The sequence below is a fragment of the Brassica oleracea genome, chromosome C5, assembly GCF_000695525.1.
Source record: "Brassica oleracea var. oleracea cultivar TO1000 chromosome C5, BOL, whole genome shotgun sequence".
NCBI classification, from domain to species: Eukaryota; Viridiplantae; Streptophyta; class Magnoliopsida; order Brassicales; family Brassicaceae; genus Brassica; species Brassica oleracea.
This window is the reverse complement of record NC_027752.1, coordinates 7,509,372-7,534,668: the sequence shown is the minus strand read 5'-3', so window position 1 is coordinate 7,534,668 and position 25,297 is coordinate 7,509,372. Positions and strand designations below refer to the sequence as shown.

The 25,297-nt window shown below is 38.1% G+C and overlaps 3 protein-coding genes and 2 pseudogenes across 3 annotated transcripts; 3 read left to right on the top strand and 2 right to left on the bottom strand.

The window, feature by feature from the left end:
- The first annotated feature begins 176 nt into the window (after positions 1-176).
- LOC106344405 lies at positions 177-800 on the top strand. Its single transcript, XM_013783793.1, has one exon. The coding sequence runs from the start codon at positions 177-179 to the stop codon at positions 798-800; it is 624 nt and encodes a 207-aa protein (XP_013639247.1).
- Positions 801-2,058: 1,258 nt separating this feature from the next.
- Positions 2,059-7,988, top strand: LOC106294892 (annotated as a pseudogene).
- An 8,409-nt stretch (positions 7,989-16,397) lies between these two features.
- LOC106344404 lies at positions 16,398-17,720 on the bottom strand (annotated as a pseudogene).
- A 936-nt stretch (positions 17,721-18,656) lies between these two features.
- On the bottom strand, positions 18,657-19,648 carry LOC106293443. The gene has a single exon (XM_013729119.1). The coding sequence runs from the start codon at positions 19,563-19,565 to the stop codon at positions 18,957-18,959; it is 609 nt and encodes a 202-aa protein (XP_013584573.1). The 5' UTR covers positions 19,566-19,648; the 3' UTR covers positions 18,657-18,956.
- A 943-nt stretch (positions 19,649-20,591) lies between these two features.
- Positions 20,592-21,913, top strand: LOC106293757 (BAHD acyltransferase DCR-like). Its single transcript, XM_013729404.1, has 2 exons — positions 20,592-21,403; positions 21,475-21,913. Exon 1 carries the CDS (start codon positions 20,806-20,808, stop codon positions 21,238-21,240), a length of 435 nt encoding a protein of 144 aa, XP_013584858.1. The 5' UTR covers positions 20,592-20,805; the 3' UTR covers positions 21,241-21,403; positions 21,475-21,913.
- Positions 21,914-25,297: the final 3,384 nt, after the last annotated feature.

Sequence of the window (25,297 nt, the reverse complement as noted above, 5' to 3'; positions counted from 1 at the left end):
TTATATTTTGGACTAGAGAATAAAATTGATAATTTGTTATATTTTGGACTAGAGAATAAAATTTATAATTTGTTATATTTTGGAGTAGAGAATAAAATTGATAATTTTTTATTTTTTTGAAAAAAGGAAGAATGTCAAGCTCCTCAAATGATGAAGTATATGAAGTTTTTGAAGAAATGGTGGACCAACAAATCGATGATTTCATCGACTCTGTTCTAACCAAAGAGCCGAAGAGACGAGCATACATCGAAAGAGATCGGGAACAAGGACACAATCAACTATGGCAGGATTACTTCAGTGAAAATCCTACATACACACACGACATGTTTAGGCGGCGTTTTCGAATGAACAAGTCTTTGTTCCTTCGCATTGTCGAACGCCTAGGTAATGAAATTCCATACTTTCAGCAACGAAGAAATGGTCATGGAAGGAACGGCCTCTCTACACTTCAAAAATGCAGTTCAGCCATACGATCGTTGGCATACGGTCAAGCGGGAGATGTCAATGACGAATATCTCCGACTTGCGGCAAGTACTGCAATTTTATGTTTGGAGAATTTTGCGGAAGCGATAATACAATTGTTTGGAGATGAGTATCTAAGAAGACCTACAACAGAAGATCTTCAAAGACTACTTGACGTTGGAGAGGCACGCGGGTTTCCGGGGATGATAGGCAGCATCGATTGTATGCATTGGGAGTGGAAAAACTGCCCTACGGCTTGGAAAGGTCAGTTCACACGTGGTTCAGGAAAACCAACGATTGTCTTAGAAGCTGTGGCATCACAAGATCTTTGGATATGACACTCATTTTTCGGATTACCAGGTACCCTAAACGATATCAATGTTCTTGATCGGTCACCAGTTTTTGATGACATTTTACAAGGTCGAGCACCTAAAGTGAAGTTCAAGGTCAACAACCACACTTATCGTATGACCTACTATCTTACCGACGGAATTTATCCTAATTGGGCAACATTTATCCAATCCATCCCGCTTCCTCAAGGTCCTAAAGCCCAGAAATTTGCAGAAAAGCAAGAATCCGTCAGAAAAGATGTCGAACGGGCATTTGGAGTCTTGCAATCGAGGTTTGCAATTGTAAAAAACCCTGCTCTAAAATGGGACAATGAAAAGATAGGAAAGATAATGAGAACATGTGTCATATTGCACAATATGATAGTAGAGGACGAACGACACAGATACACTCTAGCTGATACATCTGAGTTCGAGTCAGGAGAATCTAGCCGAAGTGCCAAGGTGAAAACGAGAGAAAGTGTGAATGTCGATATGCTTAACATTCGCAATCAAATTCGGGATCCAGGCGTACATGAGCGTTTGAAAGCTGATTTAGTTGAAAATGTTTGGGAAAAAATTGGTAATCGTGATGAATAATCTTTGTATGTTCATGATTTTTCAATGTATTAAATAAAAACTTTTCATAAATAATGTAAAATATTTAGTAAGTTTCTTTTAAAAAAATAAAAATTTTTAAATGAAAATTTATTTTTATTTTTTAAAAAAAATATTATTTTATTCTTATGAACCCAGATTTGAAGTTGATGAACACAATTGAGCCGGATTCAACACTGTTCACGGGTCCACAATTAAATACATAAAAATATATATAAACCCCAATAGGGGGTTCATTGATGTACATGCTCTTAGTAATTAGTTGATACGCGGCTACGCGCTAACAGCTCGTATCGATATTGAAACGTTGTCGTAAAGAACTTTCTCAACATAGTAATTTATTGTTTAATTGGAGGGGGTTAGTGGTAATTTAAAAAGCAGCGCGACGACATTGAAACTTTGGTCACAACTTATAAGCGAAGTTGAGGGGACACATTTGGCAGCTTATGACGCATGAAGTTTCCTTCCTCTGTGTTTGCCCAGAAACATTCTTTTATATATTCTTCAAATTCATTTCTCGATCAACCTAAACCCTAATTTCACTCCTATTATTTTTTTTTTCCTAAAGCCAGACTCTAATCGTTTGTAGCAACCGCGAAATCGCCTCGACACGCTTTGAAAAATTGAGGTGAAATTTTCGAATCTCGTTTTTCTTTTGATGTCACTCTGTTGCTTTTCGAGTTTTATCTTCTGATCGGAGTCTCGGGAAGCCGTACTATATCGCGTCGCCCTCTACAGATGGTGATTCTCGGTTCTTACTGAATTAGGAGAATAGATTTAACTTTGTTTGCGTCATGTCATAAAGTATGCTTATTCGTTTCGTATGTGTCTTTCTGCTACGGACAAGAGACAAAGCTGGTAATAAAAAAAAAATGAAAATTTTGGCTGATCACTGAACACAACTTGTTTTTGATTTTGTTTGGTGATTCCTTATTTAATTTCTGATGTCTTAAACTTTCTATTATTATTATTATTATCCTGGCTGGTCTGATTATTGGGCATAAATGGAAAAAAAGGAAAGAAACATATATTGAGAAATGATAGAGTGTTAATAATAATAATCCATCTTCTGTGTGGTAGTTTGTTTCTTGTAGTTTTTTTTTTTGGGATATGCGCATCATGTTTTGATTATATCATCTTATCATGGTTTGCATACGTAGGAACACTTGATGGATAACAACAATTGGAGACTTTCCATTCCAAATGGAGAATCTGCAGCCATGAACAATGGTGAGTGGAGAAAACAGTTGCCACCTGATTCACGCCAGAAGATCGTTAACAAGATGTAAGTTTATTTAATATTTAATATTATTAACTGGTGTTGCTGTAATGTTATGTCTCTGCAAAATGTTTCATCAGAAATACACGGTGTTACACTTCTTTGACCTTTCCTTCTGTTTTTCTTACTCTATGCGCAGAATGGAAACACTAAGCAGGCACCTTCCGAATTCTGGACCAGAAGGAATTATCGATCTCAGGAGAATTGCTGCCAGATTTGAGGAGAAAATTTTCAGCTGTGCTGTTAACCAGGTACTTTAATCATCTGCTGAACATCCACTTTTTTAACAAGCTGGAAAATAACAGACTTTGGTAGCCGTAAAGCTATATGGGGGTATCAATCCATGTATACCTCCCTGATTTTCTTTTTTTGAATTTTCAGACTGATTACCTTCGGAAGATATCCATGAAGATGCTGACTATGGAGACTAAATCTCAAAATGCTGCTGGCTCTTCCTCAACTACCCCTGATGCTAATAATACCACATCAATGGATTCAAGTAATCATGATTCTCAAGCATGTATTGTTTAACTCTGCTTACCTGGTTCTTTTGGATGACTGTTCCTCTAATTTGGTCCTGTTTAACTTTTCTAGTACCCAACAATCAGGGGCAACTTCTTCCAGGAACGTTACCAAACAATCAATCTCAAGCACCTCAGCCGTTGATGTCCCAAACCATTCAGAGTAACACAGCCTCTGGAATAACCGGTTCTACTGGTTTGCCATCTTCCATGCCGCCTGTTTCTTCCATAGCCAATAATAGCGTTGTAAACCAGAATTCCAGTATGCAAAATGTAGCCGGACTGTTGCAAGATTCATCTGGGCAGCATGGCGTTTCATCCAACATGCTCTCAGGATCCCAAAGGCAGATGTTGGGCAGACCGCCGCATACTTTGTCTTCTCAGCAGCAGCAGCCACAGGGTGCACAATATCTTTATCAGCAGCAGCAACTTCTCAGGCAGAATTTTCAGGCAGGGAATGTCCCCAATCCCAATTCGCTTTTGCCAACACACATACAACAACAACAACAACAAAATGTGCTGCAGCCCAATCAAATGCATTCGTCTCAACAGCCTGCTAGTACGACATCTGCGACGCAGCCTTCAGCTGTGAGCTCAGCTCCCATCCAGGGTCTCCACACAAATCAGCAGTCAAGTCCTCAATTGTCTTCTCAGCAGACTACGTCACAGACTATTCTTCGTCAGCAGCAATCATCGCTGCTAAGGCAACATCCGCAATCACAACAATCCTCTGGCATCCATCAGCAACAAACTTCATTGCCGCAGCAGTCAATTTCTCCCCAGCAGCAAGCACAAATGATGCGGCAACAAGCTGCAAGTGGCTCCGGCATCCAACAGAAGCAGATGATGGGGCAGCATGTTCTTGGGGATATGCAGCATCAACATCAGCAAAGGTTACTGAACCAGCAAAATAATGTTATGAACATGCAACAGCAGCAGAAGCAACACCCACCGGCCCAACAGCAATTGATGTCTCAACAAAACAGCCTTCAGGCTACGACTCAGCAACCACTGGGCACTCAAAGCAATGTTGCAGGACTCCAACAACCACAGCAACAGTTGCTCAGTTCCCAGGTTGGCAATTCGAGCTTGCAGACTAACCAGCAGTCGCTGCACATGTTATCACAGCCAACCGCTGCGCTGCAACGAACACACCAGGCTGGCCATGGCTTGTATCCTTCTCAGGGACAACAGTCACAAAATCAGCCAGCCCAGCAGCAGATGGTGCCCCTTCAGTCGCACCGTCAGCAGTTACAACAACCTAATCTGGTTCAACAGGATGTGCAACAAAGGCTACTATCTTCAGGCCAAGTCGCAGGTTCCCTGCTTCCACCTCAAAATGTAGTGGACCAGCAGAGACAACTGTATCAATCCCAAAGAACCCTTCTGGAGATGCCATCATGTATGCTTTTACATCCTTGTGAATACTTTAGGTTCTGATACTTTACATAATCCCTCAGCAGGATCTGTTACTGAACAAAACCTTTTGTTTATTAATTGTAGCATCGCTAGACTCCACGGCACAGACGGAAAGTGGAAATGCGGTTGATTGGCAAGAGGAGGTTTTCCAAAAGGTAGTTTTTTTCTTTCTAATTTGGGTAATGCTTCGGGTCTCTCGTAATGAGTAATCGTGTTCCCATGGTGCTTTGTCTTTGCAGATCAAAACTATGAAAGATGCGTACTTACCAGATATTACCGAAATCTACCAGAGAGTTATAGCCAAGTTGCAGCAAGTAAGTTGCCATATTTTTTTCTAGGAGAGTTAGAGTGTATGTTCTCTGAAACAGTAGTAACTGAGTGAAAATTTGTATGAATTCAATGCAAAACTGGTTCGACATTTTAACAGAAAGTCATACAACTTTGGTGTCTTGAAAACCATTTCACTAAAAGATGCTCTTGAGGCTGTATTTTTACTGTCCTCTGGAAAGTAAACATCGGATATTTATGTTCCTTCCCAAACCCACAAAAGTTGTAGCTTGCATCTATGTGCTTGACTATTTTTTTTATTGAACACATTTCTTTTTCTCCCCAGATGGATTCTCTTCCGCAGCAACAAAGATCAGAGCAGTTTGAGAAATTGAAACAATTCAAGACAATGTTGGAGCGAATGATGCAATTCCTATCGGTTTCAAAGAGCAGTATCATGCCTCCTTTAAAGAATAAGGTGGCTATTTATGAGAAGCAGATAATAGATTTCGTAACTGCGCACAGGCCGAGGAAGCCAGTACAGCAAGGGCAGCTTCCGCAATCTCAGATGCAGCCTATGCAGCAACAATCATCTCAGAACGGTAATCATTCTCATGATGGTCAAGCAAATCCGCAGATGCAGTCAATGAGCATGCCTAGGGCACAACAGAGTAGTTTGGAAATTGTGCAGAACAATGTTCTCTCATCTCGGCCTGGAGCTTCAGCACCACAGCAGAATATTCACAGTTCCGTACCGGCTTCTAGTTTAGAGTCAGGCCAAGGAAATGCACTGAACAATGGCCAGCAGGTTGCCATGAGATCCATTCAACAAAATACTTATCAACAAGTAAATAACACCTCTGCCTCTGCTCAAAGTGGGTTAAGTACACTGCAGCCTAATGTTAATCAAACCCAGTTAAGTTCCGGTCTGCTTCAGCAACAGAAAGACCAACAAATGACGCAGCAGCAGCAGCTCAAACAGCAATTTCAACAGCGCCAGATGCAGCAGCAGCAGCAGCAACTACTTCAGAAGCAGCGATTAATGCAGCAGCACCAGGAACAGTTGCAAGCAAGACAGCAAGTGGCACAAAATGATGTCAGTCCTGGGATGTTTCAGAACATTCTCTGCAGAGTCAGCGTACTACTTATCCCCATCAACAGTTAAAACCAGGATCCCAGCTTCCTGTTACGTCGCCTCAACTTTTGCCAGGTTCATCTCCTCAGATGACGCAACAACATTCGTCTCCCCAGATCGACCAGAAAAATATGATGTCATCTGTCAACAAGATGGGTACTCCAGTGCAACCTGCAAACTCCCCGTTCGTTGTCCCATCCCCTGCAACCCCCGTGGCACCGTCCCCTATGCAAGTTGACTCTGAGAAACCATCTGGAGCTTCTTCGTTGTCAATGGGAAATACTGCACGGCAACAAGCAACTGGAGTGCAAGGCGTAGTTCAATCCATTGCATTTGGCACTCCGGGGATCTCTGCCTCTCCTCTGCTTCAGGAGTTTACTAGTCCTGAAGGAAATAATTTAAATCCTTTGACAAGTACATTTGGAAAACCAAGTGCTACTGAGCTGCCTATTGAACGCCTTATCAGAGCCGTAAGTAACGTTACATCTTTTGTAGTTGGAATTGTTCTAAATATTCTGATCTTGATGTATGTTTTTTCTTGCTTTCAGGTGAAGTCCATCTCACCACAGTCACTTTCTTCTGCAGTAAGTGACATCGGATCTGTTGTAAGCATGGTTGATAGGATAGCTGGTTCAGCCCCAGGAAACGGTTCAAGAGCTTCAGTTGGCGAGGACTTCGTTGCAAAGACTAAGTGTCGTCTCCAAGCAAGAAACTTCATGGCGCAAGAGGGGATGACACCGACCAAGAAGATGAAGCGTCACGCAACTGCGATGCCGTTAAGCGTTTATTCATTAGGAGGAAGCGTTGGTGATAACTGCAAGCAGTTTGCATGTTCGGAAACATCAGATCTGGAATCTACTGCGACTTCTGTTGGCAAGAAGGCAAGAACTGAGGTATGTTGTTCAGTTAGACTCCCTTTAGGATCTCACACAACAAAGAAGGTTTCAGTTTTTGTAATATTGAGGACTCAATCTTGGACTGCAGACCGAGCATGCCCTTTTGGAGGAAATCAAGGAAATAAACCAGCGGCTGATAGATACAGTTGTTGAGATTAGTGATGAAGAAGATGCTACTGATTCTAGTGAGGGAGCAACAGCAAGCAAAGGCTGTGAAGGAACAACAGTGAGATTCTCGTTTATAGCTGTTTCTCTCAGCCCAGCCTTGAAAGCTCATTTCTCATTAACCCAAATGGTAAGCATGGTCATATGGTTAAGATTTTGTGGAAAAAACGAATGATTTCATTTTATATATGTTTTTTTTGTTTCTGTTACAGTCTCCTATTCAACCATTGCGGCTACTAGTACCTTGTAGCTACCCCAACGGCTCTCCATCTCTCCTGGATAAACTGCCAGTCGAAACCAGGTACAAGCTGAGTCGAGCAAAACCTCTACCATATAGTTTTAATCTTCTCCGAACTCATCTGGCTCATGCTATAAGAAACTGAATCATCTTCTTACCTTAACATTGTCTGGTGTCTTGAACAGCAAAGAGAACGAGGACCTCTCGTCCAAAGCTGTGGCAAGGTTCAACATATTGCTAAGAAGTTTGTCACAGCCGATGTCGCTCAAAGACATTGCCACGACTTGGGACGCTTGTGCTCGCACTGTGATCTGTGAATATGCACAGCAATTTGGTGGTGGAACTTTCAGCTCAAAATACAGTACTTGGGAGAAATTTGTAGCTGCTTCCTGAATATGTATCTCTCATCATGTCGTGATTGTAACTCTGTGATTCGCTGTTTGTCATGAGACATGGTTCAAGATTTGTTCTCGACAGCCATGAGAACCAATCCATTACTTGTTGTTCTGTTGGGAGTTGTTGCGTCTTTGGGCGTGAAGGTGGTGTATATATAAAGGAAAGTGAGTGAGTGAGGGCTTCGTCGTTAAGTTAGTTGAGGCGTAAAGAAGACTGAAGTAAAAATAGTAGGGTCAAAAGTGAAACTCAAGTTAAAGAATGAATAAAGGGAAATTGGGTTGTACGACTAGGAAAAAACGCATAATTCACTGCATAACCATTTTCCCTAACGTTTCTATATACGACGTTAACTTTATAAATTAATACTATACTGTCTGATCCTGAAACCGGCGAAACCTGAAACAAATAATTATTATATCCAAAAAATAAATTGTGGCCTTACTAACTTCACATCTTTTCTTTTTACTTTTTTGGTACCTTCGTAGTCTTGAATTCTCTCCGGTACGGCTTCGCTTCACATTGTCATCTCCACTGGATTTGTTTTGAATTGTTGACTTCTTCTTCATTCTTTGTAAACGCGTCATCTTCTTCTCGTCGGAGATCGTCGACCACACGACGGCGTTAAAGTTTCAGCGGCGAATAGTACCAAACCGTTCCTATTCTACTTCACACCGTTGATTCTTGTCAGATCTCTGGAACTACCGTAAGTTCTCGGGTGTTTATATGTTGTTATTCATATGTTGTTATTTTCTTTTCTATTTGGTCTATTTCGGAATTAGGGTACTATAATTGGTAAATCTACAACTTCGTTACCATTGCATCTCGGATCTGATTTTCTGCATCGAAGTTCACCAATTGATTTAGGATTTGGGTTTCCCCGGTTGTTCTTATGCCTATTTTATCACCGTCTGGAAATGACATGATCTCTATTAGTTATATTCCATTTGACTTGGAATAGAATAAAATATAGACGTTTACATTCCATTTGACTTGGAATGAAATAATTCGAACGTTTAATATCATTTTCTTTAGCTTCTGAATTCATACTTGTATTTAATATTTACGTATTTTTATACTTGTATTAGGGTTTATATTTCCGTGTAGGGTTTAGTGATGATTGGAGAGGGGTTAGTTTCTACAATATTGAGTTCGTCACTGCAAGATTAGGGTTGACATTGGATTAAGTGTCATATTTCCGTGTAGGGATTCGTGATTAGTTGATAGGGTTTTCGTATATATTCCTATGTGTGGTTTAAGATGTGAGCTATGCATATCGTTACGTCTTACATGGTTTCCATTCCACATTATTGTTATACTATACAATTTATTTTACATTTACTTTGTTATATGGATCCTAACATTTTTATCTTTCCCTTTTGTTTCTCAGGTTACAAATGAAAGATTTAGGCTGCCAAGTAGATTGTTCGAAACTGGATTTGGGCCATATGGTGAATATATTCTCATTTATATGTAATGATGCAATGTGTATATAAGCGGAATAGATCGTAAAATGGAAAGACCATTCATGTGAAATGAATTATATAATCTTTACTATTTGTTGTATTTTATTTTATTTGCAGAACATAGAATATAAATATGATTGTATAGTGTATAAGCATAAATTATGTTTTGTTGTTGTATCGTTGCTATCAAAACTAAGAATTTAAAACTCAATTTTATCATTTTGTTAACCAGATCCACATAAGTGTAAACTTCACATAAATTTCGTTAACCACAGCTACATTTGGGCCATCATCTTATAGTACTTCGGCCATATGGAATAGAACATTCAGTGCATATATATGTGGTCAATAGTATATACTATTTCAGATTTTAATTTTATTCAAAATATTATAATTATATTTTATAGTTTACATTTGGGTTTGGGTTTAGTGATTGGAATTTAGGGTTTAATATTTATGAGTTGGGATAATGTTTAATATTTAGGAGTTGTGAATGAAGTCATAATCCTATACTATTTCAGCTATGTGGAATAAAGCATTTGATGCATATGTATGTGGTCAATAGTATATACTATTTCATATTTTAATTTTATTCAAAATATTATAACTATATATTATAGTTTACATTTGGGTTTGGGTTTAGTGATTGGAGTTTAGGGTTTAGTATATAGGAGTTGTGGTAATGTTTAATATTTAGGAGTTGTGTATGGAGTTATAATCCTATACTACTTCGACAATGTGGAATAAGACATTCAGTGCATATGTATGTGGTCAATAAACATTTACTGCAGGGAATACGTCATCATCTCTGCACAACCGCACACATCAGCTTCTACGTAACTGGTTATTTTGGGTCATGTGCATACACCTCTTCTAGTTTATGTAGTTCATGTGGAATGGAAAGAAGATTCTTCGCATGTATCTATTTACGTTCATAATATATATTACATTCTATCTGACTCATGTCAAACGGAAAGTTTTATCGTCTAAATTGGACGGTTCTACTGAACTCGGCTTGACTTTATGTAAACCATTTCGTATTTTACTTTCACCATGCACCTTATCACGGTTCTAAAATTAAGAACACCATCAATCCATTGTAAATGAACTTACAATAAACCATTCCACCTACGTGACGTAGTATGGAAAGCAATACAATCGGAATAGGATTTATGTCATCATTTTCAGATCGCCGTTATGTTACAGAGTTTCTATCTCCCTCACATCTGTTCGTCACTACTCTTGATTTATATCCTCCCTCATACGTGCTCAAGACAGCTGCGCACAACGATCCCTATTATATGCGATTGTTACTGTGGCAGCCAAACCCTCCACGTCGTTCACTTTATAACAACGAACCGGCAACCTGTTACGGTAAGGGGCATAACCGGGTGGAATCAAGCCAAAAAGTCTGACAATGAATTACGTCAAAATAATTGTTAGTTTGTTCATTTGTCTTTGAAATCTGGCCATCTCGCCAATAAGCCCATGAATAAATTGCTGCCAACCAAAAACAGCTTTTAAAAAAGGTGAAAAAAAAACGATGCAAGTGTATCATGTAACATTATGTATCTGACTTCCTTTCAAAAGAAAGAACAAATTAGCCCGGTTCGGCAAAGAGTCAGCTGCGTCCATATTCAGCCACCAAAAAACAAACGTTGATGGAGAGAAAATATAACCAGTGGAAAATACAATTATTAACGCAGCAACTACTTTTATGGGTGTTACTGATGTTGATCCGATTGCTGAAAAAAACAGTGTCAACTGAATTGGTTGTTACGGTTGGTTTTACGGTCGCTGCGTTTAATTATTCGGTGTTGTTGACTTGCTCTCCGCATACTTCGGGAAAACGCTGCGATCCTTAAAAAAGATGCGAGTGGTGAAATATTTCTCACAAGTTTCTCACAAGAAATATTTCAAATGTATCATGTAACATTATATATATGTCTTCCGTTCAAAAGAAAGAACATTATACGTCTGACTTTATTTCTTTTCTCACCTAAAACTCTATTTTGGAAAATGTTTTTCCTCGATGATGTTCCAAGTCAGTGCTGTGTTTAGGTGTTGAAGGGCTTAAAGCGAATGAAGAAAACAGGGCATTTTTCTATATATGTATTTTCAGATATTGTAATATAATTTTGAAATGAGAAAAAAACTAAAACAAAATAAAATTATGTCTTTATTCTTTTTATTAAACTCTTTCACTTTTAACCTTAATTCAAAAAAATATATCTTTCACTAGACTTTCACAATTTAGTTCTTAAATAATTTTTTTTATTAGGTTCCTAACAAAAAAAAAGGTTCCTAACAAAATTATAATTGAATTCTTTTATTTTTTTATTTTTTTTATGTTTTCAGACAATGCCGGTGAGAAAAAAGGAAAGTGACACAATTCTAGTAACCAATACCACCCAAAGGATTTTGAAATTTGAAAACGCTCTCAAACCCAAATATCGAGACCCCCGTTTTGTCATCATCCTCCGACGCCGGTGGAGCTCGTGCTCGCCGGCATCGACATCTCCTCCCTCCTCTCATGCTCCCTCTTTCTCTTTCGTATATTTCTGGTTCGTCTTCACTAATCTTAGATCCCTCTCATCCGGGTAGAGCCTCGGTGACCGCTATGGTTTCTAGCCGCCATGGAAAGCTCGCCAGAACTTCTCGTTCAATCAGAGGTTCCTGGGATGCTCTCCAGTTTACCACTTTCACCGCCGTGTTTCTCTAAAAAAGTCACGAATCTGCTCCTCACCGCCACCTAGGATATGCTCCGACCCAACAAGATCCACCACAATCTCCCACCTGTTTTCTTCCTCGGGTCTCCGTGGTGACAACAACTTGGTCAAATCTCGTCGTTTCTGCTACCAACAACACCTCAACTCAAACATCTTCTCGAAGGCCTCTTGGCGTCAAATATCGAAGGTGCTGGCTTTCTCACTACAGATCCGTTTCAACAAGATCTGTTTCTCTCAAGGGGAATCCCCTGACCGTCTCTCCACTGTTCAGCTACATCCACCAGCCTTACCATCCATCATCTATACCGTCTACGCCTTCTGGTTTTGCTCGGGTGCGACCTTTGACTCTCCGGAAAAGCTTCCGTCAAGCTATGCCTCACGTAACCTCAACAACTGCCGACAAGAGGTCTTAACCGGCGTTCTTCATCTCACCAAATTGAAACTGTTCACTCACCTGACGATGTACTGAACCCGATGCTCCAATATCACCGGCGTTGCTCTGTCCATATCGAGCGAAACCACAAAGTTATGAGATTGGGTCTATACTTTCTCTCACAATTATTTGTAAATCTGGTGTCGGATGTAGGTGGGAATCCACTCCGGCGTCCAGCTCAGAGCCATCAAAGACTAGTAAGGGCTTGTCGGCGCACAATCCTCACCTCATCCTATGTGTTGGAGAATATTTCACTGTCATGTCTCCTTCCTATGAATGGAGACAATTTCTCGGATTCTTTTCCGAGCTTTAGTTTCAGTTTACTCACCGGTTTGTTACCTTGTGGAGCGGTTTGTACTTGGACTGAAGGTGCAATCGAGAATACTTCAGTTTTTTTCGTTTGTGAGGACTGTCTCTCAACGTCCTTTGTGACTATCTCTCAATTCTTAGACTTTGTCGTGAAAGTTTTATCGACGCATTCAAACTTCTTTTTAAATTCGCTGTCAACTTCATATGAAGATTTATTATGCTTGGTTTTATTTACTAGTGTGTTTTATAAATTGTATTCGAGAGGATGTTTAATTCCATCATCGCTTTGTAATCGTTGAATTTGAAGTATGATACACATCATTTCATGAAAATGGGGCCCCATAATTTGTATTAGGGCAATTCTATCAAATAGATATTTTTAAGTTTTTGTCACAAAAATAGCACTCAACAAATAAAATAACCAAAATAGCATCTTTTTGTTTTGAAAATTTTAATATTTATTTTTTTATAAAATTTGAAACCATATCCCCAAAACCCCACCCCTTAACTCTAAATCCTAAGTTTATATTAGTTAACCCTTGGGTATAAATGCATATTTACCCTTTAATAAAATTTATTTTGGTCATTTTCTTTCTTGGGGTCTATTTTTGCAAAAATAAACTAAAAAAAGTTATCTAAGGAAATTCTGAGGCAATCGCCTTTTTAAATGTACATTAAGCACGCTTCTGTTCCAAGTGCTACTGAGCTGCCTATTGAACGCCTGATCAGAGCCGCAAGTAACATTGCTATTTTTAAGGGCATATTAACGTCGTTGTTGCTGCCATTCATCTTTTGTAGTTGAAACATTGTTCTGAATCTTCTGATCATGATTGTTTTTGTTACTTTTAACTTTTAAGTGAAGTCCATCTCACCACAATTACTTTCTTCGGCAGTAAGTGACATCGGATCTGTTGTAAGCATGGTTGATAGGATAGTTCAGCCCCGGGAAACGGTTCAAGAGCTTCAGTTGGCGAGGACTTTGTTGCAATGACTAAGTGTCGTCTCCATGCAAGAAACTTCATGACGCAAGAGGGGATGACGGCGACCAAGAAGATGAAGCGTGGCACAACTGCGATGCCATTAAGCGTTTATTCATTAGGAGGAAGCGTTGGTGATAACTGCAAGCAGTTCACAATTGCGGAGCTTGAAAGTGACCGCAAGCCTCTCATGATGGTCTACAACAAAAAGACCAAGGAAACGGGCTTAGGGATTTTACAAGTTTTTGCCAAGACAGCATATTGGTTGCTGGGTACGTTATCCTTTCTAGTTTACCTCCTCCTGTCCAAGATCCTAAGTTTCATTTTTTTGAAAAAAAAAAAATCTTATGTTTGGTCAAACTTTATTGCAGAGGACAAGGTCGAATATAATGTGGATGACAATCCTTATCTTCTTCACAAGCCCTTTATAAAGAATATTTTGGGGCGGCTTATTTGGAATGGTTGACAGAATAAGTATGATGATACGTTGACCTAGATTTGATATATTCTATCTTTACAACTACAGTTACAAAAAGGCTATTTCTCCTGAACTACTTGAATAATTGACAATTTTCCATGCACCGCCAGAGGTGTGAAGAGTTTGTGGTCCAGAGCATATAATGGTGGGACAATAAAAGGCGACTCACAAGTCTACACTACCAAATTGGAAACGACACCTTGTAGTGAAAGAGGATCTCCCTTCAAGGTTTCTTTGGTTGCAAGGAAAAGGTTTTGTTTTGCAGTGTGCTTTCAAAATTGTTACTTTTGTCATAATTGCACCAATAACATAGAAAAACATAATTATGTGTATCATGCAACAATAATAAGCCCATTCAAGCATTTTATGATCTTCATTAATCGTAGGCGCAGTGTGTCAATGCTTTAGTTTCAAATGCATGCAGATTTCAAGCACCTATCTCATTCTCTTTTTATGTTTTGGTATGAATTATAATGATTTGACAGAAACCAATTAGACATACTTGGACTCTAGAAGATATAGAAGTATGTAAAGAGTGGACAAAATCCAAACAAGAAAGGGACAAGTTTCTTTCTCACAAGATAGTGAAAAGAGGCCTTACCAGCTAAACTATCGTCAGAAACCACCTCGGGAAACCTTGTTCTTCCCGTACGGAGGATATCCAAAGATCATCTTCTCAACTGTTGACGTGAAGTATGGAGGTATCTTTGGTGCAGGGGCATGAGCAGGGGACTCTGGTTTGGCTTGGCTGTATCATTTGTCACCATCACCACCGGAGTGTCCTCCACCACTTGAATCTCCAGGGCCTTCTTCTTCCTCGTCTCCCAAACGTACTCAAGGTACTCCTTACCCAAGCTCAGCAAATCAATCCACAAAAAGAGATCATTTGGCTTCTTCGGCCCCAACTCATTCTCATTCTGCAACATATTTCTACATCTCCATTAGCCATTAACGATTGACTCATATAGAACCTTCCAAGTTCGAACGAAATAGAAGAACTCAAGTAAACCTTCCAAGTTCAGAACAAACAAAACATCAATCGCTAACCCCACCTTCATCACTAATAAATCATCATAGAATCATACCAATTGCTTTTATTTATCTTTGTTTTGAGTTTTGTGATTAAATTAGTTTCTAAACACCAAAATGAGATTTTGAAAAGTCAATTAGCTTCAAACAAAAAACGGCATTTGGTTTTAAACAGCATGCAATGCACTTTACTAAAAGACAGATTGTGTGGTTTTTGTGCAAACACTAAAGCGGCATACAACGCATTTTCCATTAATACAAACGACACATCGTTTCGATATTTAAACCACATTAGTGGTGGGAAAAAAACGAACCAAAGCAACCAAATTTAAACCGACATAAACCAAACCAATCTATAGATCCTAACCATTCGGTTATAGTTTTATCAATACAAATGGTTCGGTTTGCTTTGGTTTTAAACCGAACCAAACCTAAAACCAAAATATATTTAATTAGATTAACTAGATATTAATAATATTGAATAAATTTAACATAATTAACCATCTAACCTAAACAATTAAAAATATGACTTCTATATTATCATCAAATCGTAAAACTACACATGATACTTATACTATGTTAGAAGATAATGATTTAAAAAAATTGGGTTACTTCTTCTACAATATTTATTATGATGTTTTTGATACTGAAACTAAAAATTTAATGATTAAATTATTATTGTTTTATGTTTCATAAATTATATTTTGTTAAACGGACTAAAACAAAATTAAAAATCAATTGATCGAACTAATCCACAACAAACAAAACAACAATAAACTGAACCGAACACAAACCAAACCAAGTAATTTCATATGGTTTTGATTGAAGTTTCATTAGAACCAAACCGGATCGAACTCAAACAAAAACCCGAATTTAAACCAAAATGCACACTTCTACCCACATCACTCGCGTATTTAGAGACACGACATTAATTCTATGTCCATACAGACAAAACGACGTGAAGAGAACATAAACTAAAGAACTAACACTAGAAGATTACTTATATCATTCACCTCCTGAATCTTTTTCTGGTCTGTGATCTTCTACAAAGTTTATAATCTAACTAATACTTGTGTTATCACTTATCAGGACGATGAGTGAACTCAAAGTCTATGTGAACAAAAGCGCGTTCCACCTCAACAAGTAGCTCGAGCATCTCCTGAGTCTCTCCGATGTTGTGAGCCTCTTGCAGTCTCATGTCCTCTGGCAAAACAATGTCCACCTCCACAGAGTAGTGCTCCCCAAAAGTGTAGGCTCTTACTGTGTCAATATTATAGCACCAGAGGGATCAATCCACCGGTAGAATTTGACTGCCAAGACAGTTGTTGCTAAGCCGATTGAATTGGTGACAACGTCAAAGAGGTGATCCTGAGCGTAGGCCCTAACGATCACGTTCTGAAAACCTCTGCAGTAAAGCATGAGTAGGAACTTCACTCTGGTGACAGAGGCCATGATCCCTATCATCCATTGCTCCTCTGTGCTATTCATATGAATAGCAGGTCTTTAACAAAATAAAGAATTGGGTTATAACTTGGAGACTAGTTGCCTTCCTGACTCTAGCAAAACTTGTAGTCCAAGAGTAGCCATCACGGAAGCAAACACAATGATTCCCTGTTGATATTGCGTTATATCTTCAGTTCCACAAGGCATGCAAAGGCAGAAACACAAGGTTTTGTGATCATCTGGTTTGGGTAAAAACTATGTATGTTCTCTTGCGAGGGACACGTAAAACTATCATTACTTGATAGACAGAAACCAAATAAAGAGCTACCGGACAGACCAACATACCACAGGTTGCATACGTCGTTTGCCAATAGGATAATGAAAAATGGTTTGGTTTTCTCAAGGCACTAGCTGTGAACCAGAGAATAAAACCAGACAGGAGATCCAAGAGAGAGTCCAGAGTTGAAGCAATCACAGCCATGGATCTACTCTCCATAGATGCATAAACCTTTGCCACTAAAAGCACCAGATTTGTAGCGTTGGAGATGTGAACAGCCAGTCTCTCACTCTTTGCAACCTTCTTCATTTCTTCCTGTAGAAACCAAGAAAAGACTGAGGACGCTTAAAGGATAAACGTACGAAACCTTAAAGAGACATAAACCCTTAGAAAGAGTAAAGAAAAAGGTAGAGAAAGACCTCAGTTGGAGTTCCAGAAGCAAAACTGGTTTCATGGATAGACTCCATCTCGTTGAATCCCTCGAGGAGCCTCTCTTGCTTCTTGTGGCATTACGTCCTTTCCTTCATTGACAAACCCGAGGATGGTTAAAAACTTAAATATATAACATTTGAACGTTGACATTAATGGGTTTAACAGTTTCTAAATCATTCTACAAGGCGCTAAACCTCTGAAGAGAATCTGATTCAAAGCATCTATATAATTTAAATATAAAAAACAAAGAATCTGGCATAACAAACTCTAAAAGAGAAGCAGATCAAAGTTAAGTTGATAACTTTGAGTCTACAAAAGAAAAAAAAAGATTAATATTCACTTGAAACAATCAATAGAAAGGGTTTTAATGAGAAATCCATACACACAAAAAAAAAAAACACATTTGCATAATCACGATTCACTTGCATCTTTGTGGTGAACACCGGGTAAGCAAATCGTCTGCATGTTCTTGTTTCATTCTTTACTTTGATTCTTTCTTGTGATCGAACGAGAGCGAGTACGGGTTTCAGTACTCTTTCATGGTTCCTACAGCTTCCGAGCTCTTTGGACTAGAACATTTCGGCATCATCTACAGTTTCATGATCCTAGGAAACCCGATTGGTGCAGTTCTCTTCTCAAGTTTAGTAGCTGGTCGTTTGTATGATGCTGAGGCTACTAGGCAGGGAAGCTCGACTTGTTATGGACCTGAGTGTTTCAGGCTGACTTTTGTGATTCTGGCTACCGTCTGTGGGGGTTGCAGCGATCCTCGGAGTGATACTGACTGTTAGGATAAGACCAGTTTATCGGTCGTTGTACAGCTCAGGATCTTTCAGGCTACCTCAAGAGTAAAGATCACTGAGGGCTTAATGTCATGGTTATGTGTGTAAAAACAGCTTTGTTATTGTTTTAGAAAAGACTGTAAAAGTGATTAACTATTGGAGCGTGATTAGTAAACGAGAGTACATGAAAAAGTGGGAATGGAGTAAAACAAAAAATGTAAAATCATATCTTCGGTAAAACTCTTACTCCCTCTTCTTTTATATATAAGTAGTTTTAGTTAAAAGTATTACTTTTTTAAAAATAACATTTAATATATAAATTTAACTAATAATATAAAAAACATGTATTATTGGATTGGTCATATAATATCTAATTAATGTAAAAATTGTTTTGAATTATGTAAACATCTTATGTCCTGAAACTATTCTTTTTTGGCTAAAACTACAGGAGTAATATTTAGTGTATGTTTTTTTTCTGTTCGTAATCAGTACATATAGTAAATAATGAAAAATTAGTATTCTATTTGACTGGCAACTTCTTAGTTCAACCTAGAGTCAAATTTTATTCCACCAATTCTAGTCACACTCTTGATCTGTAAGTGGTAAAAAGTAAAAGCTGTAAAGGAAGCTTTTTGACTGGAACAAAGACTTAGGCAAACAGCAAAGAATGAAGAGACAAGACTCATTACACAACATGATTACCCACACTCACCTGACCTGACACTCAGCACTCAACCCTATTTTTTTAATTATCAAAATTAATTAGTCTAACAGAAACACTAATCACACACACTCAAAGCACAAGAACCGATGCAAAACTTCAAAAAAAATTCTGGTGGAAGAACGAACTCTAAAACCTCATCTCTCACCATCAAGAACAGAGCTTCAAGTAGGTTTCAGATTCTGAAACATTGAATCCCATTTGATCTCTTCAAGATAAGTATCTTGTCTGTTATCCTTATAAGCCATCTCCTCCCTGAAACTGTAATCAAAAACCATGGGACTCGAGAAGCTATCGATCCTACAAGGAGTCCCGTTGGTCAACAACAACACCTCTTGCTGCTTATGAACTCCTCCACCATTTGCGTTGCTCGGCGTCACAGATCTCTTGTTCCTCTTCATAAACCCTCCTCTCCACTTACCAGCCCCACCGCTTCTCTTAGGTACAAGCACCAGAGCTCGAGAAGACTCTTCCTCGCAGCGGATCCATGCGCGTACGTGATCGGAGACACACCTGCTTGTTTTCTTGATGGCAACCACGACTCTGGAGATGGAGCGAGAGGTGAGAAGAGGAGATCTCTTGCGCTCTCGACGCGCGAGTTTGAGGATCTCGAGACGGTGCTTGGCGATGGAGACGCCAATGCTCTGGAGAAACTCGTGGTTGAAGTAAGCAATGTCTTCGTGTTCGAGCTCGTTCTTGGAGAAGGAAAGACTGTATTCGTGGATGAGACAAGGTTCGAGATTTGTTCTCGACAGCCATGAGAACCAATCCATTTCTTGTTCTGTTGGGAGTTGGTTGTGTCGTTGGGCGTGGAGGTGTAGTGTATATAAAGGAAAGTGGGTGAGTGAGGGCTTCGTCGTTAAGTTAGTTGAGGCGTAAAGAAGAGGAGAGTGAATCTGATAAAAGTGGAAAATAGTAGGGTCAAAAGTGAAACTCAAGTTAAAGAATGAATAAACTGCTGCCAGCCAAAAACAGCTTTTTAGAAAGTGAAATTAAAAAAGATGCCGAGTGGTTTTGTAGAATATCGAGAGCTTGTGGTGTTGAGAGTGTGGACACTGGAGTGTGACCATCAATCACGGTGTGGGTAAAGTAGCACACCCAATGGGATCTTTCTTTTTATTTTGTTTTATGGGTCACTCACTCACTGACTCTCTTGTATTCTATCCTTTGTGCTATTTAGTATTGTCGTTTTTAACTTAAACATGTATGTATGATACTTGTGTTTTGTTTGAATCTACTTTGCTTTGCTTTTATCAGAATAAAATATATATATAAATAAAGAATCAAATCGAGTGACTAGAATCACTTTTTATACCAGATATGCAAAGGGCCAGAAATCTTGGAATTTATTAGGTGATTCTAATTATGTCATTTACAGATACTTATAAAAAAATACTGTAATATATAAACCCAAACGAGGTAGCCTAGTGATAGTTGGACCAGAATCTAATGTAATGGTTGCACAGATATATATATATATATATATATATATATAGCATATGTAATTTATAGGAGGATTAGCCCAATTATGTCTTCCCTTATTGGTTATCGAAAAATAATTATGGGATGTCTTCCCTTGTTGATAACATTATGCACATACTTTATTTTACATAACCAAATGTATCTTTTATGGTTAGAGGTGAAAGTTGACATGTTATAAATTAAAATACATCAATACAATACTAAAAGTGCAATAAGCTCAACAACTAGAGTATCCACGTAGGCAAATTTAATCAGCCTATCATAGTATTGAATTAGGCCATGTCACCCAAATCAACCGAAACGACATATTAGGCAAATTAAATCGGCTGAACGAAGAAGAATTACGATCGAACGGCTGAGATTTCTTCGTTCCAATCTCTCAGTGCTCAGCTATGGCGATCCGTTACGCGAGCAAGGAACCTCGAGCCGAGCAAGACGACGACGTTTAGGATGGCGGTTAACTGCCGGCACCGGCTTGAGTCGAGGATGGATCCTTAATACTTCGGGAACGCGATACAGAGCATACCAACGATGGCGACTGCGGGAGATCTGCTAGCAAACGATCTCCGATGGTCTGCCGATCAACTTCACAGGAACGTGGTGGCGCACGACGACGCGACGGTCCGTCGGGGAATAGCCGATTGGGAGAGCAATCCGAGGCTGTTCCCTCTGGGAAATGCAGACGGTGAGATGGGGAGCTCGCCGAGATTCCCAATGTACGACAACGATTTCGGATGGGGAAAGCCGTTAGCGGTGAGGAGCGGAGGAGCGAACAAATTCGACGGGAAAATATCGGCGTTTCCAGGAAAAGAAAAACTCGCGGTCGAGGAGAGGAACATCTTTGCCGGGAGAGAGAACGTCGGAGACGATGACGTGTTTGGCGGAAGCGGCGACAAAATCAGCTCCGGCGTCGTTGCAGGTGATGTAAATGTGACCGGCGGGGCTGGTGTAGAAACGGCCGGCTAAAGGAGGGAAGAGGGAGAGAGCTGAGGAAAGAGAACGGCGGAGAGAAGAGACAAGGTCGTCGAAGGAGAAGGAAGGAGGAGGGGTGGCGAGGAGCACAGCTTTTTGAATGTTGTGACATGAGAGCATAGGAAGATCAGAGACTGAGAGACGGAGATCGGCCACGGTGGACTTCTTCTCCGGGTACACAATGCACTTGGAGATTATTTCTCTTCACCACTATCTCTTGCTTGACAGGAAAGGAAGTGAAAAGGGCACCGCAAAAACTTCGAAGCCGTTGGTTAAAGGCTTTGTGCATGATAACGATGATGAAGTCATGAAAATCACAAAGGTCTTGAAGAACAAAAGGGGAGGTGACCCTCTATTCAGCGAAATTCATATGTCGCTGTTGGATCAAGCGGGGATGACCTACACACCATGGCTGAGCCATTGCCAAGGGTTAAAAAAATGAGTGGCCAGGTCAGTTATCGTGATCAAGCCAAGCTTCATGAGCTTCAAGTCATGTTTGTAGGGGAACCAAAACGTAGAACCCAGTACTCTACAATTCTTGGTGCTTACTTTAGTGGTTTCAGGGAAGCCAATAAGCTTCTCAAGCATTAAAGTGTAGTTTTTGAGTGTTCGTTTTTAAGATATGTTTTCAGGTCAATGTGTTTAGAGAAGCTTGGTTAGTTTTGTAAGGGTTAAAAAAATTGTTTACTTTCAGTTTGTTTTTTTTTAATTCTTTATTACAAGTTTCAAGCACGAAAGAACAATGAATGGATATTTTAACTAAACAACAGTCAATGGTTAAAGTTAAAAAGAAAGCAAGATATAAAGATGTCTAATTGAATTTGCATCTTTGTTTATGGTTCACTATAAGAGAGAGAATGAATGTTATATGTCACAATTTTCTATGGAGTAGGAAAGAAGCATAAGAGAGAAGTAGAGAACAGTTGTGAATGGTGTATTAAGTATGGTAAAAGCAATAGAATGTGTTTAAGATCTATAAGATGAGAAGTAGTTCATATGAGCAGCTCAGGTTGGGGAATGTCCTGAGGAGGAGGAATGCACGGTTTTGGCTACATGAGAAACACAAAGTTAAGAACTAAGACAACATTTGTTCTTGATTGAAACAACGTGATGGGTGACTAATGAACTGTATTGTCGCGGGAATTGCTTCTAGCTTCAGGACTTGAAATGTCTACATTTAGGGACAAGAGATGATTGAGGAGTGAGTTTTAGAGAGAAGTTTATTAGAGTCCCATAATTTCACATTTGAGCTTCTTTTCTTTTTGTTTAATATATGTCCCAATTTGGAGTTTATTTTTATTCTTCTTTTCTTTGCTGTAAAATGACAAATACAGACTAAAACCAAGACAAGAAAAAGCGAAATTTGGGTCACAGCACTTTTATTTTCAATTTGGATAGAGAAAATAGAAAGAAGTCATTTGAGAGAACATGGTGAAGTTGAATAACTAAAGTTAGGTGTTTGTTCCATTTAAATCATGAGTATTTGTACTCCCTACACACAACTTCCCCCTTATTTGTACTCCATACCCTATTTCCCTTCAATTTCCTCCCCCCCCATCACTACCACTTTTCCCCAATTCAATGGTATCCCACTCTTTTCAATATATTGAGCTAATTTGCTCTTAAATCATTTCTAAAATGAATTTTATTTTAAGGTTTGCCACTTCGCCTAAGTTGTTATTCTCCTTTACCAAAACATAAAATCTAAATTTTAAAGTTGTATTTACATTACAGTTTTCAATTACTGATAAGAAATTGAATAATGATTTGATTGGTAACCATGGAATGGTAGAATAGCATTCAAAACGGTATTTTGTCAGTTAACAAAAATTAGTAGCAATGAAAAACAATGTAAAAATGCAAGTTTATTTTCCCCTGGCAAAATATAAATTATTAAAGTGAGTTTTTGAAGATTACTAAATTTATAAATATAAAACACAAATAAAAATGTAATACAAACAGGGTTGATGTTATATTAGAATAAATATAACAATAATTCATAAATTATATAAAAATATCAAATGATTAAATATATCATTTTAAGATCGTTTTATATATGAATAATTTGATAGTTTTATAAAAATATATTAAAATCACAAAGATTATAATAATAGATTTAAAATAATAATATTCGTGAGGTGTATATTACCCTAATGTATGAACTAATTTAAAATACACTCAAGCTTGGCAGCAAATCTGCCAAAAAAAATTTATCCTACGCAACTTCACGATATTATTGATAATAATTAAAACCCTGGTAATATAGAAAGATTTTGGGCAAAATAGCCGAGAAGCTTAGAAATTTTTTTTAAACACGGTCCGAAATAAATTGAGATCATACACTATTAAAAAGAGAATATGAAGGCATGTTAAGGTGTCCACGTTAGTAAAGAAATCGCAACCAATCATTTGTCCATGTCAACATGGATGTTAAGTTGTTGGGCCACGAATTTGTGCTGCGTAATAGACACTTTAGCTTTAATGACCGATTTGTTTTGCCATCTTCTTACTCCAACCTAATTTTGTTATGACGTCTACAGAAGACCTTCCAGAACTCACTGTTTTCCTATCTCATCTGTATAACGCCTGCAACGGCTATAATGACGAATTAAAGCTACTTAACTACTCCTCTAGACAAATCGGCGTCTAACTCTCCACATTCCTCCTCTTACTCAATCATAACGATGCCTCCTCAAGCCAAAAATCTATTGTTCAGATCCTCAAATCCATTCCTAGCTTTATGGCAAATCAAACGGCAGTCACCACCACCCAAGTTCATTCTCCATTTTTCTTCAGTAAGGTTTCATCAGGACCTTGAGTTTCCCAGTTGCTTTTTCAGCTAATCTATTTCTGGAAAGCTCACAACAATTCCAAATGAGGCATTCTTCTCGGCCTTGAGATGCTGATGATTGATGAAGAGGTACGTGTCCATATTTCAATATTATGCTTCTGATTTCATACATGTCTCTGATTTTTTCTAAGAGAGAGAGAATATGTTAACAAGATTATATCCTCAAACTCAACACCTAAGAATTTTTAACGTTAAGAGATAATTTTTAAGATTAGTTAAATAAATGACTATCTGTGAATATGTTAATGGTTCTCAATATCCTTTCATGTAGTAACTAAATATAGAATTGTTCAAATTGAAATCTACTACATATTTCACATTTTTATAACAAATAATTATTTACAATTATAAATACCAAAAAGTTTAATATTGTAAATAAATTATGGTTTCAAAACTTAAAGAATTGTTGAATCATTTTATTGGTTATCAAAATTTACAGATTTAAGTATTCAAAATTATTACACATTTATAAAATTATATATTTATATGAAATAAAGGTTATTTATCTATACTTCAAAAAATAATTCAAAATCAATTAGACGATATATAAGAAAATATATAATATACATAAGATGATAGAATTTTTACTTTATTTTATTAAATGTAGAGTATTTTAAATTTTGAGAAAGATTTAAACATGGTTACGAAAATATTAATAGAGATAATTCATATGTTAACATAAATTAATGATATTTCAAACAAAAAAATATATCGAAACAAATAAATGATATAATATTTAAAAAAACAAACTTAATTTTTTTTTAAAATCTAAAGTTTAATGTTTATAAACAAACAAACCGCGTGTAGCGCGGTAAAATCTCTAGTATACAATAGTGGATGTATATGGGACAACATGCATCGTCATTATGTTATGGGGGGAGGAACCTGGATTGCAAGAGAATAATCACATGGGCTCGACCTCTTTTCACGCGACATATGCTCTCACCGGCCCATGCGAAAAACTGTATCGATCATGGCTGAACTAAGAAGAATTACTTTGGGCAGTCCAAAGTTTGAAAGAAGCACACTACACACATTATGAAAGTATAAACGGCCCCTCAGATTGCAAATCTCTTATTGGATGTTGATGCCATGCAGAATTCATCTGGAGTGGCCGAAGTATCCCACATTTTTTTGACAAAAATCAGCATTTTGTTATAAACTAGAAAGTGAAGTAGTATTTTATTGTATTTAATAGAT

What these genes read in the sequence shown, in the direction of transcription:
- LOC106344405 (XM_013783793.1), top strand. Translation starts at nt 177, where the DNA reads ATGGTGGACCAACAAATCGATGATTTCATCGACTCTGTTCTAACCAAA.
- LOC106293443 (XM_013729119.1), bottom strand. Translation starts at nt 19,565, where the DNA reads ATGGATTGGTTCTCATGGCTGTCGAGAACAAATCTCGAACCTTGTCTC.
- LOC106293757 (XM_013729404.1), top strand. Translation starts at nt 20,806, where the DNA reads ATGGCGACTGCGGGAGATCTGCTAGCAAACGATCTCCGATGGTCTGCC.